Here is an 18,736-nt window from a genome sequence, read left to right on the forward strand (position 1 = left end):
TATATATATATATATATATATATATATATATATATATATATATGAGACAATCACTGTAGAATCCCATGCAAAAAATCCAGAGAGAATGCAAAACATAATGCAACCATAAAACAGGAATAGTATGTCAGGAAAAAAAAAAAAAATAAAGATAATTGCCAAACACAAACCATGACAGTAGATTGGCAGGATGAGACAAATTGAGAGACTGACTCAGCAAAATGTATCTTTAGCACAGATTCCAGGAGAAAACCAATGAGGTTGAATATAAAAGTATTTCCATTAGTAAAGATCCTACAGCGTCCCTGTTAACTACTAATTTGGAATACATCTGATTATCCTTATGTCTACAATCTTAGAAGCAACAGGATGCTTATAAAAAGCAGTAGGGCTCAGGCTCCTGCCAGCTGAAAGTTAAGACGAGTCAGTGGAACAGTGTCTACACAGTGAGGACTATGAAAGGACTGTGATATTGTTGGTGGTTTGCCCAAGTTTGAAAGTAAAATATTCTTTATCAGACCAGAAATCAGAAAGGTAAACCCAAAGGAAGTAAAACCCAAGCTTCCAGGACAAAAAAAAAAAAAGAGAAAGACATGAAAATCAGGCTGTTAGTTAACAAAACTAAAAATGAATGTTTTGTTTTGGTTTTTGAGACAGGGTTTCTCTGTGTAGGGTTTCTCTGGCTGTCCTGGATCACTTTGTAGATCTTGACTCACAGAGATCCGCCTGCCTCTGCCTCCCCAAGTGCTGGGATTATGGGCATGTGCCATGGTGCCTGGCTAAAAATGAATTAAAGCAAATGACATGGATAAGTTATTTCAAATATTGTCACTTCCTAAATTTGAGTTGGCATAAAAACCAATGTGTGGTGGTGGAGTAGAGCATGGACTGCTCCCGATTCTGTTTTTATATGCCTTTCCTGCTTTGCAGCATCTTCTTTGCAGCAGCCCCTTTGATGACTCTAGATCTATTTTTAGGGAGTACAGGGACAATCTGTGAGTGACTAGAAATTGCAGGCCATCTTGTGTGGCCACCAAGTACTCCCAACTCCAAGAAGCTGACACTCACCCAGAGCCATGGTGCACCACCACAGCAGCGAGGTCATACAGGCAACTCTCTGGGCCACTGTTCTCTGGCTACAGAACAAAAGAGAGGGCATCAAGGGCTGAGTTAGGAGCAGTTGTCAAGGGCAGCAGTGCCCGCTTCTCTGAAGACTCCTTACCCTGCTGCCTTACCTCTAGTAGGTAGCACTTCATGTCCAGGCCTCTCAGCGGGAATTCTACATATGTATCGACTTTGTTTCTTAAATATGCTGTCCAGTGAAACCTTTTCAAGTGCAAGCACAGCACCTGGTGACAGATGAGCACAGAGAATGAGAACACCGTGAGTTAGCTCACCTTTCAGTACCTGCTGTAGGTAGGACACAGTCTCAGTGCATGAGCTGCCCTGGCTTTTCTTCTGCTACTGATAGTGCTCTCTTCCTGTGTACCTTATAAATTATCCAAGGTTTCAGCTCTGACTGCAAACCTTACAGACCAATCCAGAACTGGTCACATAATTTACAGGTGCTAAAAGAACATCTTCTCCAGGAAAATACAACCTAACTGAAACAGCACTGACCTTGGGAAGTTTCTGGATCCAGAACTTTTTTGTGGACTTTTGTTTCTTTTTGCACTTGTGGCACATATACAGCTCTGTCTCGTCAAGTTCCTCTAGGTCGGTGAAGCTGCGAAGACAATCTGCAAAAAGATTGGGTTTTAACAGTATTACAGTAAGGTGGCTTTTATAGAGGCAGTGCACTGTAGAAAAAAAAGACTTCCTTGAAGCAAAATGACCCAGGTTTCAAGCTAATATGTTTAAGCTGTATAAACATTAAAACATCAACCCTTCTTGGGCAAGCTGCAGACCAGAAATGTTTGCTGAGAAGAAGGACCATGCTTAAAACATGGTCACACTTATTTTATACTTATGATGTAAATGCTAATAAAGATGGATTCCTGATTAAATCAACATTTCAGTAGCCATTTCCTCTCAATGTGTGACCCAAGCATATTTTTTAAAAAGTTAAATTTAGATCAAATTTTTCAGTCTTATTTAAAAATAAAAGAGTGTAGAGAACTAATCCAAACCCTCTGTCCAGCCTATTTCAAGGCAGGGCTGCATTAGCTGTTTAATTTGGGGGCTGTTCAGCCACCTGGCTCTGTAGATGAAGCTCTGGTCATACCTGGCCTGGCTGCTTTTACACTGCAAGAGCAGATGCAAATCTTCTGTGCTCACTGAGCCTGTACAGAAAAAGTTTCTGGACATGTGCTGCAGTTAGTAACTTAGAAGTCTGTGAAAGATATGTACACTGTGTGGAAAAATACAAATGCCTGTGTACCCAACTCTCAAGAGCCTGAGTCTATGCAAAGCAGCTGATAGAGCTGTAGAGTAGAAACCTATACAGATGTGGGCCAGAGCCAGCTCAGGTACTTCCTCGGCCTCTTCCTGATATGTGATCCCTGGCTTTTTATGTTAATTTCTTTGCTTATCTTTATAAACTGTGTTGCTTTTGTTGTTGTTTTTGTTTCAAGACCCGGTTTCTCTATGTAGCCTTGGCTGTCCTGGACTCACTGTATAGACCACGCTGGCCTCGAACTCACAGATATCTGCCTGCCTTTGCCTCCCTGAGTGCTGGGATTACGGGTGTGCACCACTGTGCCTGGCTAACCTGTGTATTTTTTTTAAGATTTATTATTTATACAGCATTCTGCCTACATGTATGCCTGCATGCCAGAAGAAGGCACCAGATCTCATGGCTGGGTATGAGCCACCATGTGGTTGCTGGGAATTGAACCCAGGTCCTCTGGAAGAGCAGTCAGTGCTCTTAACTGCTGAGCCATCTCTTCAGCCCAAGCTGTATATTATTAAACAGTGAATTTGCCTGGTAAATTGGGCAGCAAGCAGAACCTGGTTGGGCAAGGAAAGGCAATGATGTCACTGTTCTCAAAGAGTTTCACGTCAGAGTCTGCTTTGACTATGTCTAGTGCCAGAACTAGAACCCCTTAGGGAAAAATTTAGTTAGGACAAGGGCTAGCAGAGCTTAGGTGCAGCCTGGTACTTAATGGGCCACTTTTGTGACTGTACTTTTGCTCCATGATTCTAACACCTTCAAGTCATATATAGGCTCCCCCTCAACTCAATTTTCACTTCCTCTTTTAAACCTTTCTCAGCCTCCCCTTCTTTCCTCAGCTTGATCCAAATGGATCCTATTAACCCTGTGGTCCCCAGGAAGACATACTGTCTCAGCCATACCCTTCCTAGCGCAAGCCTGAGCTACTAAACTCAAATGTATAAGTGACAGAAGGTGGTGTATCCTCAAGGGGTCTTTCAAGAACCATGTCTCTGTAACTATAGAGATCACTGGCACTATGACTCCCCTTAGGCTGGCCACTGTGCTCTTGAGTTCTGAAACTAACCATGAGTGTTTTCACCAACCACTGTGTGGTGCATCATGTAAAAAGCTGGCTGTGGCAGGGTTTGGGGGATGTGAGAGAAGGGACATGGAATGAGGGAAGAATAGCTAGGATTCTCAGGCTAGGAGAAAAGAACTCAGCATGACAGATGCCACATATGAAAATACCCACACACTTGAGGGTATAATCCCACTCCAGTGAAAAACCAAGGACCTCGTGTTTGCCACATCTGTTCAACACGGCCCTCGAAGTTTCAGCCAGAGCAGTGAGGCAAGAAAAAGAAAAGACAATGTGGAAAGGAAGGTTAAAATCTGTAAATGGGATGATTTTCTATGTACAAAGTCCTACAGGACTAACAAAGAAGTTAAAGTGCATGGGCAGAGAGAACATTTCCAAGACATCACTCCCTTCCCAAACCTCAGTCAATGCAATTCCAACAGAGATTCCAGCCAAGGGTCTTGTGAGTAACAGTAACGATGCCCACAACTTCCATCACATCAGCCAGAGGAGCGCTGACCTCACCAACTGCCCTATAAAACTAGTCAACAAAATGGTGTGGAACTGGTCAAAGACACGATCAGTGGGATGGGGAGAACAGAAGAAGCCCAAGTAGTTCACACGTGACAGACAGCAAAGGCAGGAAGAGCTTGTGGGCACACTGTCACATGAAGACGCCCTGTGCTAAAAACATCATCTAGATGGCATTGCACCTCTCACAAAACAACACAAAATAGATCAAAGATGGCGTTTAAACAGTTTAGATGGCTATATATATGACAGTAGCTGCAATACCAAAGGCAGAGCACATACAAAATAATGGATGGTCTGCAAAAGATACCGTTAGAATGAAAAGACAAGATACCAAGTCATCACAAAAACAAGTGCACTTCCATACACTAACAATACACCAGCCAAAAAGGAAACAAGACAATTCCATTTGTAGTTGCATAAAAACATAAAACCCTTAGGGATGTGTTACATCAAAGCAACAACATACTTGTCCATGAAAACTGTAAAGCACTGACTGAAAACAAACATGAACTGACTCCCCAAGGTGTAGGTGATCCCAGCACGGAAACACTTATTTAGAGGGCTGGCTAATGAGTCAGTAGATGGTACCATCAGTCTCTTTTGGTAATGAGAATTGTTGCTTTCACTTTGATGTCTCAGCATAGTGATTTTCAACCTGCCTAATGCTGAGACCCTTTAATACAGATCCTCATGTTGTGGTGACCCCACCATAAAAGTATTTTCTTTACTACCTTATGATTGTAATTTTGCTACTGTTATGAACTGTAATGTAAATATCTCTTTACTGATGGTCTTCGACAACCCCTAAAGTCCAAAGGGTTAGGCAACCCACAGGTTAAGAACCACTGTAGAGGTAGGTACTGCGATTAAAGAGTGCATATATCAGCATTTCACAGCAACTCATTTGTAACTTTAAGACTGAAACATAAAATGCACAGAATACTAGCTGGTCTTCCTTCTTCTATGGCCCTGGCTAATACACCTCATCAGCCATGCTAGTAGGATACGGCTCCAGCACACTTCACATAAGCAATGACAAAGGAGGTCTGTACACCAGTACCCTGCCATAACCCTGCTCCTTTAGGAAAACAAAGTGCTCCTCAGTCCTGCTTGTCTCCCAGTATCTGCTTTCTATCATTCTTACCCTTCCTGCCTTGGCATGGTTGTTATACAGTGACTAGCCAGTATTTCCTCAGCTAAATTACAAGCAAGGTCAAGGTGAGATCATAGGAAACCAAAACAGAGTAGAAGGTATCAACAGGCTAGGCACAGTGGTGACTATGAGTAGCAGATGCTAGACATGGTTTTAAAACAGGTGGCTCTAAGCGCTGCAAGAAATCTGTTCAGTGCTTCTCCCTCTTCACCTGGCTCAGGAGCTCCGTACCTGCTCTGACAGGTTTGAGAGTCCCATTATCAACTGCATCATGTCAAGAGTGCTCCCATGGCAAGGGAAACTCCCAGAAAGTTGAGGAAAGAGGCAACATTAGGACCTGGCTGGGCTTTGGGGGAATCTGCCTACTGCAGCAGCCTCCACTATGGACTTCCAAAAGCTCCCTTCCCTTTGTGTTCCTGGAACCCCAGTACTTTAATCTTACAGCAGAATGCAGAAAACAAGCACTTGTCCATTCCACAATTCCAGACTATTTTATGTTTTGGTTTGTTCTGCTTTACCTCCTTGAGACAGGGTCTCACTGTGTGGCCCAGGCTGGCCTGGGTCTTCCTCTGCCTCCACCTTCCAAATGATGCTGGGAGTGCAGCTGCACGCCACGCCTAGCCTGTGAGCAACTTTCAAATCACAGTGATAAGCAGCCAGAGCTGTAAGCAAGGTAAATCTAGTGATAGGCAAAAGGCTGTTTGTGTTCTGGGGTTTTGCTGTTGCTTGGTCATGTTTTTCCTAAGTTGTGGTGTGTGTGTGTGTGCCTGCCTGCCAGGACATGTATGCACTCGTATGTATGTATATGGAAGCAGGAGTACCACCGGGGATGCCATTCTCAGGAGTGTCATCCACCTCCTTGGAGAAAGGTTCACTTTCTGGCCTGGAGCTCATTAACTAGACCGGCTGGACACCAAGTTCTAGGGACCCTCCTCCATCTTCCTCCCCAGTGTTAAGATCACAAGCATGCCTGGCACTTTCACATGGGTTCTGGTTCCTGCCTGTGAAGTAAGGACTTCAGAGCCGTGTGCTTTGCCAGCTAACTTACTTTGCCAGCACAGAACATGCTTTTCTGTATTAAGGAAGGTCACTTTTAAACACATATATAGACCTAAGCACTTTTTTAAGAGACTGCCTACCCAGAGACATATCTTTAATGTACACAGAAGTGAGTGCTATCACTGAATGGGCCTGAAACATACAAGTGTGTTGTTCTGTAGAAGCCCGTATGTGAAAGCAAACTGCATGGCTGACCGAACAGTCTACTATCAGCACTCTCATCTTGGCAATGTCCCCTTCATCTCTGCTCATCTATCATCAAGGGTGTGAGGAAGGTGCTGACAATGTGTTACTGCATTTCTAGGGTTAATCAACACTTTTTGAAACTTAAGATTCTCACATTTGATGGCCTGTGTTTTACAACTGGCAGTCTTCCACATGAAAAAAAAAACAAAAAAACAAAACAAAAAAAAAAACCTGTTCAAATAGCATCTCTATTGACAGAAGAAAGTAAAACTGGTTTGGGCCATTAGATCATCTTTTATGTACTCTGCAAAGCTAACTTAGCAAACCAGTAGTTGGAAAGTATACAGAATACACATTTTATTGCCTTTAAAAATTATGTAATAAGTATGTTTAAAAGTTAGAAAAAATTCACAGTTCCAGTTCTTTCTGGATCACACTTTCATTGGAAATACGCTTAAGAACTATAATGCAAAAAACAAAACAAACAAACAAAAAAAACAAAAACAAAAAAACCCACAAAACTATAACATTGCACATGAACTGTGCCTAATGATGCAAGCTTTAACCCAGCTGCTTAGGACACTAAGGCAGGAGGATCATAAGTTCAAAGCCTGCCTGAGCTCACAGTCATAATGACAACTTAAAGTGTCCCAAAATAAGACACCAAAAACTTTGCCCACAGATCAGTGGTGTACCTGCCTAGCTATGTGCAAGCTCCTGGGCTCAACCCAGGTAAATCTGGGTTCAGCATACCCCCACACATGAAAATGAAGGCACACACATTATCTTACTAAATTTCATCATTACACACACACACACACACACAGTCTCAGAAATAATTTTTACAATATTCTATGACTGTTCTTTGGTACAGCTATTAATGTTATCTCTCTAATCACATAAAATCTATTCAACCCTGACCTACTGGAGGTCACTGGGGTTAAATCTGTGCCAGTTGTTTCTAATCTCTGGTAATAAACAGTGCTTTAAAAGAACTCTGCCAGAATGTTCACTAAGACAAATCAGGTAGATCTTCCCAAGAGCCACATCCCACCTGCTGTGTGAGGTTGGAATTGTCACCTGATCATTCTGAGAGATAATAGCCCTGGATATGAAGAAACTTCTCTAGCAAGTTATAGAGCCCAAAGCCAGGGCTCTGATTTAGAACAATGATGCTACTGGAAATTTTGTGCCAATGTCTGACTTGATTTGGTCCAGCTCCAGATTTCAATTTTTTGCTTTGTCATATAACATGCATATATTTTTTATGCCAACTGCTGTTTTAGCACTTTTAAGACATTCCTACCCATTTTCTATCTTTTAGCTTCTCATAAGCAGTGGCTGCCTACAGAGAAACTCTTGAACCAATTTAGTAATTTTGAAGAAACCTGTGCTGCTACCAGCTGAGGCTCTTATTACTTTCTTCCTCTAAATCATTTGTTTGTGTTATGTGTTCCAGGCTACCCTGAGACTCAAAATCCTACTCTGGTTACAAGTGCTGGGATTATCAGGAATTCTCTACCACGCCTAGTGGTCTTACATATTTTTAAGTTTATTTTTGAATATTTTTTAGTTTTGCTGCTACTACAACAGGGAGTCTTTGCTGTGACCAAAATGAATTTTTCCTCTACTTCCTGGTTTTAAATTGTCTATTTTATGTGTATAGGCGTTTGTCTGCAGGTATGTTTGCACTCCATGTGTTTGTAGTGTCCCAAGATGCCAGCAAAGGGCACTGAATGGCCTACAGTTGTGAGCTACCATGTGGGTTCCAGGGACAGGAAAAGCAGCCAGTGCTTTCAACCCTGGGCCATCTCTCCAGGCCCTTCTTCTATCTTAATTTTTTTTTTTTTTTTAACTGAAGGATGAGTGGGGTTGGAGATTTATAGCTCAGTGGTAGAAGCTTGCCTAGTATGCCTGAGACCCTGGGTTCAATCCTTACTACTGAAGGTGAAGGATGAACTCAGGATGTAGCTCAGTGGTTGAGGGCACATTTTAGCATATGTTAAGATTTCTTGTTCTGTATGAAAGAGGGGCGGGGGGCATGTAATCAATTCACCTGCAAATGTTGACAGTCTGTTCTTTCTGCTCCTGAGGTTTATTGGTGTTTGGCTGTTGGCTTCTTCCTCCAGAAGAGTGACCACATTGAGAAGTAGAGTTCCCAGCTTGATACAGTTTAAGTGTGCACCATGGCACTGTTTGGGCAGGCTGTGAAATCTTAGAAGGTGGAGCCTGGCTAGAGGAGGTGGGTCCTTGGAGGTGACAGCCAAGACTTGGATCTGTTGTGAATGTTAAGTTACACTACACGCTCCCCATGCCACAGAGAGAACCTTGCTTTTGGGCCCTTCCCACCATGATGGATTACAGCCTCTTGTACCGTAAGCCAAAAGGAAACCTTTCTCCTCTGTGTTGCTATCTCTGTGTTCTCCTCTGTTAGAAATGTAACAGACAAAAGTGTTACCAAGAAATGGAGTCTTGCTGTGATAAACCTAACTTTGTGATTTGTGGGCCTTTAGAATTGGTTTATTAAATATCTATCTATCTATCTATCTATCTATCTATCTATCTATCTATCTATCTATCTACCTACCTACCTACCTATCACACACACACACAAATTTGTTTATTTAATGGAGGAAATTTTAAGACACTATAGTATGCAGATTGTAACATGGTTGTGGCTCACTACTTTTGCCAGATTTACAGGGAGGGAAAGAAAGCATTAAGAACATGTGCCACCAATACTCTTCAAACTCTTCCACAAAATAAAAACAGAAGGAACACCACCAAACTTATGAAGAAAATAAAAAACATGAGTGGTTTTGAGGGGAGGTGTGAGTAGATATGAAACTAGATGAAGTGGCTTGAACAAATCCGTGTTGTTAAAAAGATCAGTGTTGTTAAGGATAAATCTTACAATCTAGAGAGCAAGATGACTTAGTGGTAAAGGCATCTGCTGCTAAGTCTGACAGCCTGAGTACAATCTCTAGGGCCCATGAGGTAGAAGGAGAGAACAGGCTACCCCATACCATCCTCTGACCTCCATACATACAAATGTAATATAATTTAAACGTTTGTATTTTGTGCTGGAACAACAGGATTGGTAACTCAAGGCCAAAACTTCACCCAGTGAAGACTCCATAAACATACAAATTTATTTGGAAGGAGAGGGTTTGAATACAGTGCAAGATTCAACCCTTAGTAACATACTCAAACAGGACAATGTCCAGGTCCAGCTCTGCAGTAGACTTGAATCATATAGAAGACTTATACGAAATCATGCATTTCCAACTTTACATAATAAACTTCAGCATACTCCAGCTGTCCAGGAATTGCCTTTAGTTGATGAAAGTGGTTACAAAGAGGGATGAGGTTATTTTGAGTTGTTATTTTTAGTCAGTGAGAAGATTTTAGTTCCATTCTTCTGTATATATGGATACAATTTTGTCATTATTTTATTAAAGTTATTCACTATTAAAAAGACTTTCCTTTCTCCTGTGCATTATTTTATCATCGTTATCAAAAAGTAGTTGGCTGTATCAACGTGGACTAACATCTAGGTTCTTTCACTTATCTTTGTCAGTTATTTGCTTTTTTATTAATCTACAGTCTTTGGTATTATGACTGCTTCTAATGGGTTGAGAATTTAGCAAACTTTTCTACATATATTGTGATGACTGCAGGGATTCTGTCCTTCATTTTGTTGCCATTCTGTATCACATTTATTAATTTGAATATGTTGAGCCATCCTTGCCTCTCTGGGATGATTCCCACTTGGTTATGTTGTGGCTTTTTTAATATTTTATTTGTATATTATATTTTCTATTTTACAAAAGCTTTGGTAGGTCAGCTCCTGTGTATCTCTACAGGAAGGATGCAGAGTAATGCCTTACAAAAAGAGTTGGGCAGAATCCTTCAACCTCAACTTGTTCTAGGCAACACATGCTATTATGCTTATTAACGATCCACTGTAACGGATACACATCATGTCCATCCACCCTTCCATCCACCCCAACTCCTCAGTATTTATCTCTTCTGCTTTCAAGTTGTTGGTGTGTGTGTGTGTTTTCAAGTGTGAGTAGAAACATGTGATCCATATATTTGTGTCTAGCTTATTCACTTACGTGACCTCTTCTGGTTCCACCCACTTCTCTGCACCAGGCCAGTGCAGCGGTGTTCAGAGATGAGACGTATGGACCTTCAATTACTGTTTCAAACACATTCCTGATCTCTTTACACTTTCTGTTTCTTGGTAAAATTTTGAAAGGTTGTTGTGTTCAGGAATTTACCCATGTCTTATAGTTTTTTAGAGTTGTAAAGAATGATTCATAATTTCTTTATAATTCCACGGTATCACTCCTCTTTGGTTTTATTTGGGTTTTCACTTTCTTACTTAGTCTATAGGTTTGTCAGTTTTATTTATTTGTTCAAAAAGCCAACTGATCGTTTGTACTTTCTTGGGAATTTTGGTTTTATTTCTGGTTTGACCTTTTCTTTTTTTTGATGCACATGTCTATTGTAATGCATCTCTCGGCACTCCTCCTGCTGTGCTGTCACTTTTTATTTCCTTCTGTCTTTAAGGTCATTTAAGAACAAGTTGGTTGTTTCCCTTGTATATTCTCCTTTGTTCTTAATTACACTTTTACTCTGTTGTGACTTTAAGTGCTTTGTTCTGAGACAGAGTCTCACCACATAGCTCAGGCTGGCCTCAAATGTGAAATTTTTGGCCTTGGCTTCCCTAGTGCTGGGATTATGGGCATGGGCCACCACACCCATTTTAATCTCTTTATTATTTTAATCTCTTTATGTAGAGAATGCTGCATGTGCTGAAAAGAATGTGTATTCTCCAACTGGAATAAATATTCTGCAAATGCCCATTAGGTCCATTTACTTTACAGTGCAGCTTACCTCAACTCAGATCTTCTGTCTCAGTGTTTTTCCATTGAGAAAAGTGACATGTTAAAATCCCCAGGTGTTATTATATTGATTGTATTTTCCCTTTAGAAATGTTTGCTTTATATTTGGGTGGTTCCATGTGAGGTAAATGTAACTGTTAAATCTTTTTAACTGATCCATTTATTACTATATAATGGACCTGTATCTTTTCTAACCATTTACGTTGGGTCTCTGTGCATCTTTACCAATGAAGTGTGCTACTTGTAGACAGCAACGTTAGAACGTTAAAAATTCTGCATTAGAGAGTAAGCAAAAAGACATATTAGTCATAAAGGAGGTTGCAAGGAGGTTTCAACTATGTCATAGTTTGCAGGAGGGTTGTTTATCTTTCCTTCGCAGTAGATAGATACATGAATTCAAATTCTTGAGTATTTAAGTACTGAAACCACTAAAAACAAGTACCCTCTAAGTGAAACTCCTGGCTTCAGAATGTGCTTTCCAACTGTACAGAAGTTTACTGAGATAGTCAGAACTGGAAACTAAGAAAGTGTTTGAGTAGCTTCCTTAAAACAGCTGTGTGATATATTTTGAGTTAATTAAATTAGTTTAGTCTAGTTTGCATGTTGTCTCTGGTCTGGCTAACTTAAACCATTTACTACTGATAGGTAGCTTTCTTCAGTCATCTGGCGGTTTCTGTTTGTTTTATGTAGTTTTGGTTTTATCTCTCTTTTTTTTTTTAGTTTGGTGGTTTTCTGTGTGCAAAAGGCTGACTTGTAGTGAGCAGTACAGTCAGTGTTTTTTGTAACATAGCTACCAGCTACCTGGCCAATGAGCTTGCAGGAGCACTCACATCGCCACTTCCTGTCTTCCATAGGAGTGCTAGGGACATAGATGCTCATTATCCAGATCTGACATGGTTCTAGGGATGTCGTTTCAATAGGTCCTCCTCACACTATTGCTGTGAAGAGACACCATGACCAAGGCAACTTATAAAAAAAGCTTTTAATCAGGGACTTGCCTACAGTTTCCATAGTTTGACTCTGTTTTGGCCTCTATTAGATTTCTGCTACAAAGACTACTATGACTATAACAAGTAGTCTCCAAGTTATTTTTCTCTTGCTGTCTTAAGATTATTTTGTACCTCTGACATGTTCACTATAACACATCTTTGGTAATGGGTTTTCTTCTGTTGAACTTAGATGCTCTGAGCTTGTAATATGTGTAGGTGTCTACTGTCTCTGAAGATCTGATCTGATCTGGGAAGTTTTCAGTGCCTTTCACCTTTCCTTTACTCTTTGGAAATCCTATTTATGGTACTTTCAGAGTCACATGTTCACTTTACAGTGCCCTATAAATCTCATCACTTTCTTATTCTGTCTTCACTCATAGTGTATGTAGGTCAAGCATGGGTAATGCCAGAGTATGTGGCTTTGTCTGCTGTTCTGGAACTCTAGAACATGACAATTCTGGATAACACTGAGATTTCTATATCTGTGGTCCTAAAATTGTAGGTGAGACCTTTCTAGTTCCTACATGGTCAATCCAAGTAATGCCAAGTGAGAGACAGTCTTGACTGTATTTCTGGATATGAGGTTGGAACTTCCTCAGTTTTCCAAGGTGACAGCAGTAATAATACTGAGGTTTTGGCAGCAGCAGTGATGAGTGGGACTCCGAAGAGCTGCCTTCCACTCTCCTGAGTACATCCTATCCCCTAAAGTGGGATAGTGCCTAGCAGTACCGGGTGGGCAGCTTGGGCTCTGGGGTGGCAGCGTGAGCTGCTCTTGAAGCAGCTCTTCCCACAAAGGGCTCAGGCTGGAGGACTGTGGGGACCTGTGGTTAGGATGGGATTGCTAGCATTTTACTGTCTATCCTTCCTCTCGTAGTGCAAGGGCCACTGGCAAGGATTGTTGAAGTGCTGCAGTCTGCTTTGTCCTAGTCTCTGGTGCCCTTCTGACTCTCCACACTAATTTCTAGAGATCCCCTACCCCTCAAAACATCACTCCTCAAAATACACTTTTTCTACTCAATGTGGGGACACATACCTTGAATCCTGGCACTTGGGAGGCGAAGGTGGGTGGATTTCTGTGAGTTCAAGGCCAACCTGGTCTACATACAGTTCCAGGGCAGCTGGGGCTGCATGGTTTCCTTACATGTTCAACTGCATACAAGGCACTTCAATATAGCCATCTGGATCTTTTCTCCATAAATTTTGAATCAGGTTTTTTTCTTTGATTACCCAATATGGAAGAAATGAGTTCAAAAATCTCCCACAGTATATGAGAATTTTAATGGTCTTGCCATTAAAAGCCAATCTTGGGACTTACCTAGACACTTGTTTTCTGAAATTACTGTTGTAACTGACGAAACTCTGGTTAGTATTCTCTCCTTTGTAGATATGTGTGGGACAAACTAAACCCTGCTTCCTTTGGCTAGAAAAAGCCAATATTAAAAAGATAAAACTAGGAGAAACCTAAGTGTGTTACTCTTCATTGACATACTGCATGGACGTGTTCTTACGAAATAGAATCTGGGAAGTAAGTTCAACACGGTTGTAAACCACATTCAGATAAAAAGCTGACTAGACTGTGAGCCCTTACAGGAAACTCAACATTAAAATGCCCTTACCTCGTAATGAGCAAACCGGCCCATTTTCCTGATTCTTACAGCGCTTGCTTCTGAACTGACTTGGAATATCTAAGGAGAGATCTTAAAAGGAGAGAACCAGAGTTGTTAAAGGCATGTGACTTCACTATGGGGTTACAAAAGAACAGAGCAGCATACACCTTGCCAGTTTGCCTTACCTAGAAATGGATCAAACTTCCTTGACTCTGTCCCACATATGAGGCAGTTGACCTCGTTCTGGAGAATTCCTCCGAATATTGCTGTGACGACAGTTGAGGCTCCATTTCTAAAGACAACACCACACAGGAAACAGCTCAGTAAAAATGCTCCTTTGATTCTTAAAACATTAACACTGGGCAAACATATCTCACGTATGACTGTATATGGGACAGGTTGGCAGCTTCATCATCCCCAATACAGCCCTAGGAAAAGAAGCCTTGTGTTTTCATCTTTCACTCTACAAGGCCTTGCTGAGGATACAGAATGTTCTAAACTACTTGAGGATATGATGGCCTATCTTCAACCTGAGGAAGTAAAGACCTTTAACACAGATTGAGTAGCGACTGCTAGCAGTAAGAAAAGGTACACACTTGTAAACAGTACTATTTCATAGTAACAGTATAAATCAAAAATACCCCACCTTATCAAACAAGGCAAAAGTAACCATCCTAATGCTCCACAACAGTTATGCCTCTGCTCCAGCAGTGTGAACACTAAAAGTGAAAGTCCTGACTCCAAGACTTGCTAACAGTGAAATCCTTAACACCAAACAGTAGTTCAATAGTTCGCCATTATTTTATCAGCAAAAAGTCAGGCAACACCTCTTCTTGCTGACATTTTTCCCCTATAAGTTTGTGTCTTGATTCCAGACGTACCACAGGCTCAGGAGTAAGAAAGGTCGCCTGGAGTACTGAGTGTACTAAATAAATGTGGACACTGCGTCTATGCTCCATTCTGAGCATACCTGTTTGTAAAGTGAGCACTCACAACTGCATATATTCTGTTATTCCTACTTTTTAGACCAGGATGCTGGGACTCAGGACTCAGCTCAGGTCATGCAGCTGCTCTTCACACTAAGCCCTTCATTTAACCAAGACACTATCAATGGATAGTGAGGTGGCTCAGTGTCTGCTCTCATTAATAGTGCTATGATAGCCAAGTGTCAGGCCACATACTTTTTGTTTGTTTGTTTTGTTTTTCCAGACAGAGTTTCTCTGTGTAGCTTTGGCTGTCCTGGACTTGCTTTATAGACCAGGCTGGCCTCAAACTCACAGAGATCTGCCTGCCTCTGCCTCTCAAGTGTGGGGATTAAAGGCATGTACCACCACGCCTAGCTAGGCCACATAATTTTAATCCAAGCACCCTGGAGGCTATGCAGGCAGAGTTCAAGACCAGTAAGACCGGGAGGAGACAAGGGAGGGAGCTACAATCAGGATATAAAATGAATTTAAAAAAAGAAGAAGAGTTCAAGACCAGCCTGATCTACAGAGCGTGTGCAGTGACTGTACAGTGTGGCCCTGTCGAAATGTATTACAACAAATACTTGTTTGTGAGCCTTGTGAAATTATATGCAATTACTTGAACCAGAAAAATAACCATTTTGTCTGTAGCAACCAGTTTCTCTTACACTGAACAGCAGTTTCTACACCACACCAAGTTAAAGCTACTGCCATGATGCAGATAAAAACCTACTCAAGCAACTTCTTCATTGCATACAAAAGAAATGGATCTTAAAAGGTTGACCGGACATTAGGAACTACACGACATAATAACCATTTCAGGTTTTCCATTTATACACGTGTCATAACCAAAGAACACACAAAATCTACTCAAAATGAAGAGCTACAACTGACCCTTTCATGCCAATGTGCATATGCAAAGTTGCCTTTAATTGAAATGGAAACTGCTTCATTAAGAAGTGCATTATAACTCATTCCCCATAATCATTTCCTGGGAGAAATCAAGTTTCAGCCATCTAATGGATGTGTCATTAGGATTCATAAATAATTTCCAAAGTGCTTGCTGTTCTGTTGTATTAGCATTTCTATCTTATCACCCCACTCCATCTTCAAGAAATGCTTTTAACAAACATCACTAAATCTTGAAACAAAAATAAATAAAAGGAAAGCTTGATTTTTATATTTGATGATATATTTTTCTTCTCCTAACTTGCAAGTACTATTCTTTTGGGGTTTTTTTGTTTGTTTGTTTGTTTTTCTAAACAGGGTTTCTCTGTGTAGCCCTGGCTGTCCTGGAACTCTGTAGACCAGGCTGGCCTCGAGCTCAAAGACCCACCTGCCATTGCCTCGTGAGGGCCGGGATTAAAGGTGCAACACCACTGCCTAGCTGCAATTATAGTCTTTACACAGAATGATACTGAAATTTGTCCTAAAAGCATATCCTATGAAGATTATACACTGCAATTCCAATGGAAGGCCCAGGGCATCATAAGATAATCAAGACATATACTCTCTCATTTCATACAGGGTATTTTTGACAGAGCCCAACTCAGTATTTCTATATATGAATATGCCATGATTATTTATAAACATAAATTTCTATTTAGCACTATCTTTAAGTTGGTGCCAGGAGGACATACAGTCTGACTGGATCGTGTTTCCTGTCCACACTGCACTCTGACTTACGGTTCATAGCACTCTTCTGTGGCACTGCAGGATGAGAGTGATACCAGCTACCAGAAAGTACTAGTCAACCCCACCTACTCCTTTCTTTCTTTGCGGAATGGGTCTTGTAAATCCCTCTCCTATATAGAGAATACAGCAATAGAAAAGGGTTGAGCACAGTGCCAGCGTGCAGGAAGCAGGAGCACTCTGAGTTCCAGGCTAGCCAAGAGCTACAAAGTAAAGCCCTGTCATTTTCTTTAAGTGACTAGAATCCAGACTGAATAATAAATAAATAATTTCTTTCTCAGCAAAATAACTGTTCTGTTTTGGTTTTTTTCACTTGTTTTTTTTTTTTTTCCGAGACAGGGTTTCTCTGTAGCCTTTGCTGTCCTGGACTCGCTTTGTAGACCAGGCTGGCCTTAAACTCACAGAGATTTATTCACACTTGCCTCTGCCTTCCTGAGTACTGAGACTAAAGGTGTGAGCCACTGTGCCTGGCTAAAATCACTGTTCTTATATCAGAGTATGTTTCATGCTGTTAATGTAAAGGAAACAAGACAAAGTACTTGGTTCATAGTAAGGAACAAGAAAAAAATTCAGTTTTCTTAAAAACATATTTCCACTGTGTGTGTGCCTGAGACAGGATCTCACACAGCCTAGAGCTGGATTCATAATAATCATCCTATCTCACAATCCAACATTATGGGATTATAGACTTGGGTCTCCGCCTCAGGTAGTATCATGTGTATATCTAGTAGAAAAATGCTAAATTGTATACTATATTAAAATCCCACCCAAAGTAATGTGAACCACAATAAGAATGAAAAATTAAAAGCACATGACACCCCCCCCCATAAAAAAAAAAACAAACAAACACACACACACACACACACACACACACACACACACACACACACACACACAGCAACACCAGCAGACATGTCTGGGGGGTTCTGAAAGTAACAGTACGCTAGGTCTTACATGCAGCATTTGTTATTTGCAGACAGAGTAGAATTCTCCTGTAGAATCGTTGAGCGGGAAACACCGTTGAAGCCACCCTGAAGCTCCAAGTGTAGGTGATCCAAAAGGTAGCGCATAAATTCGTGGGCATCCTGCTGCTGATAACCCCTGGAATAAACACAAACGGGCTGTGGGGAAGCTCTCCCTGCCCACCCAACATCACAAAGGACTGCAGCCCCATGCTCACAAGCATGCCTCCAATACCCCACCCCTCATCCTCACCAGTTCCACACTTGACACCTATTTCTCTTAATTTTAAAAGCCATGGAATACCAGAGATAATTGAATTTGTACTGATTTTCACTGACCTCTCTACTTTAGAGATAAGCTGAGGGACAATTAGGGGTGGTGACGTGTTTTATGTAAAATCCTGCAAGAAAGTCATAGAGACAGCATACAATTTTGCACTTCTTAAATGGACCCTGAAATTTCCCACTCTCTTATGGGTCCTCTCTAGAAAAGACCCAAATCTTTAAATTGCACAACTTAACCTAACCTGAAAACTATGTCTAAGCCTACACTAAAAGAAGGAAGAAACTTAGAGCACTTATACATGTTTAAAAACTCATTCTTCAATCTAAGAAAATTACCTGGGCCCAGTAGGGAGATGGCTTAGTCCATAATGTGCTTGCTTTGCAACCATGTGGATCTGAGTGCAATCCCCCAGACCCATGTAAAACAGCTGGACACAGCACCACATAACACATGCCTGTCACCCCAACAATGTTCATGAAGCATAAAAACCCACGAGGCCCTAGGGCTTGCTTGCCTGGTCAACCAGCCTAGCTGAATCAGAGAGCTGCTAATTCAGTGAGAGATCCCAGCTCAAACATAAAAAGGAAGAAAGGAGGGGAGTTAGTTTTTAAAATTAATTAATTTTAAATTTTTTAACCAATTTCAAAAATAAATTAAGAAACACCAAGCTGGGCTGGAAAGATTGCTCAGCGGTTAAGAACACTGGCTACTCTTCCAAAGGATCCAGGTTCAAATCCCAATACCCACGTGGCAGTTCATAACTGTCTATGTAATTCTAGTTCCAGGGGATCTGACATGCTAAATCAGACATACATGGAGGTAGAACACCAATTAACTAAAATAAAATAATTTAAAAAGAGAAAGAGAGAAAGGAAGGAAGGAAGGAAGGAAGGGAGAGAGAGAAGAAAGAGAGAAAGAAAGAAAAAGAAAGAGAGAGAAAG

The 18,736-nt window shown here is 41.1% G+C and overlaps 1 protein-coding gene across 2 annotated transcripts in view; it reads right to left on the reverse strand.

Annotated features, from left to right (window-relative positions):
- Usp3 (ubiquitin specific peptidase 3) overlaps positions 1–18,736 on the reverse strand; it is a 78,886-nt gene that overhangs the window by 1,542 nt on the left and 58,608 nt on the right. For both annotated transcript variants that reach the window (XM_055597839.1, XM_055597844.1), the window contains 6 exons: positions 17,502–17,648; positions 14,076–14,182; positions 13,900–13,980; positions 1,618–1,736; positions 1,233–1,346; positions 1,066–1,133 (listed from right to left, as the gene is read on the reverse strand). In XM_055597839.1, the coding sequence (XP_055453814.1) occupies positions 1,066–1,133; positions 1,233–1,346; positions 1,618–1,736; positions 13,900–13,980; positions 14,076–14,182; positions 17,502–17,648 (636 nt within the window). The remainder of the gene's footprint in view (positions 1–1,065; positions 1,134–1,232; positions 1,347–1,617; positions 1,737–13,899; positions 13,981–14,075; positions 14,183–17,501; positions 17,649–18,736) is intronic.

The sequence above is a fragment of the Psammomys obesus genome, unplaced genomic scaffold, assembly GCF_907164565.1.
Source record: "Psammomys obesus unplaced genomic scaffold, mPsaObe1.curated_primary_1811, whole genome shotgun sequence".
NCBI classification, from domain to species: Eukaryota; Metazoa; Chordata; class Mammalia; order Rodentia; family Muridae; genus Psammomys; species Psammomys obesus.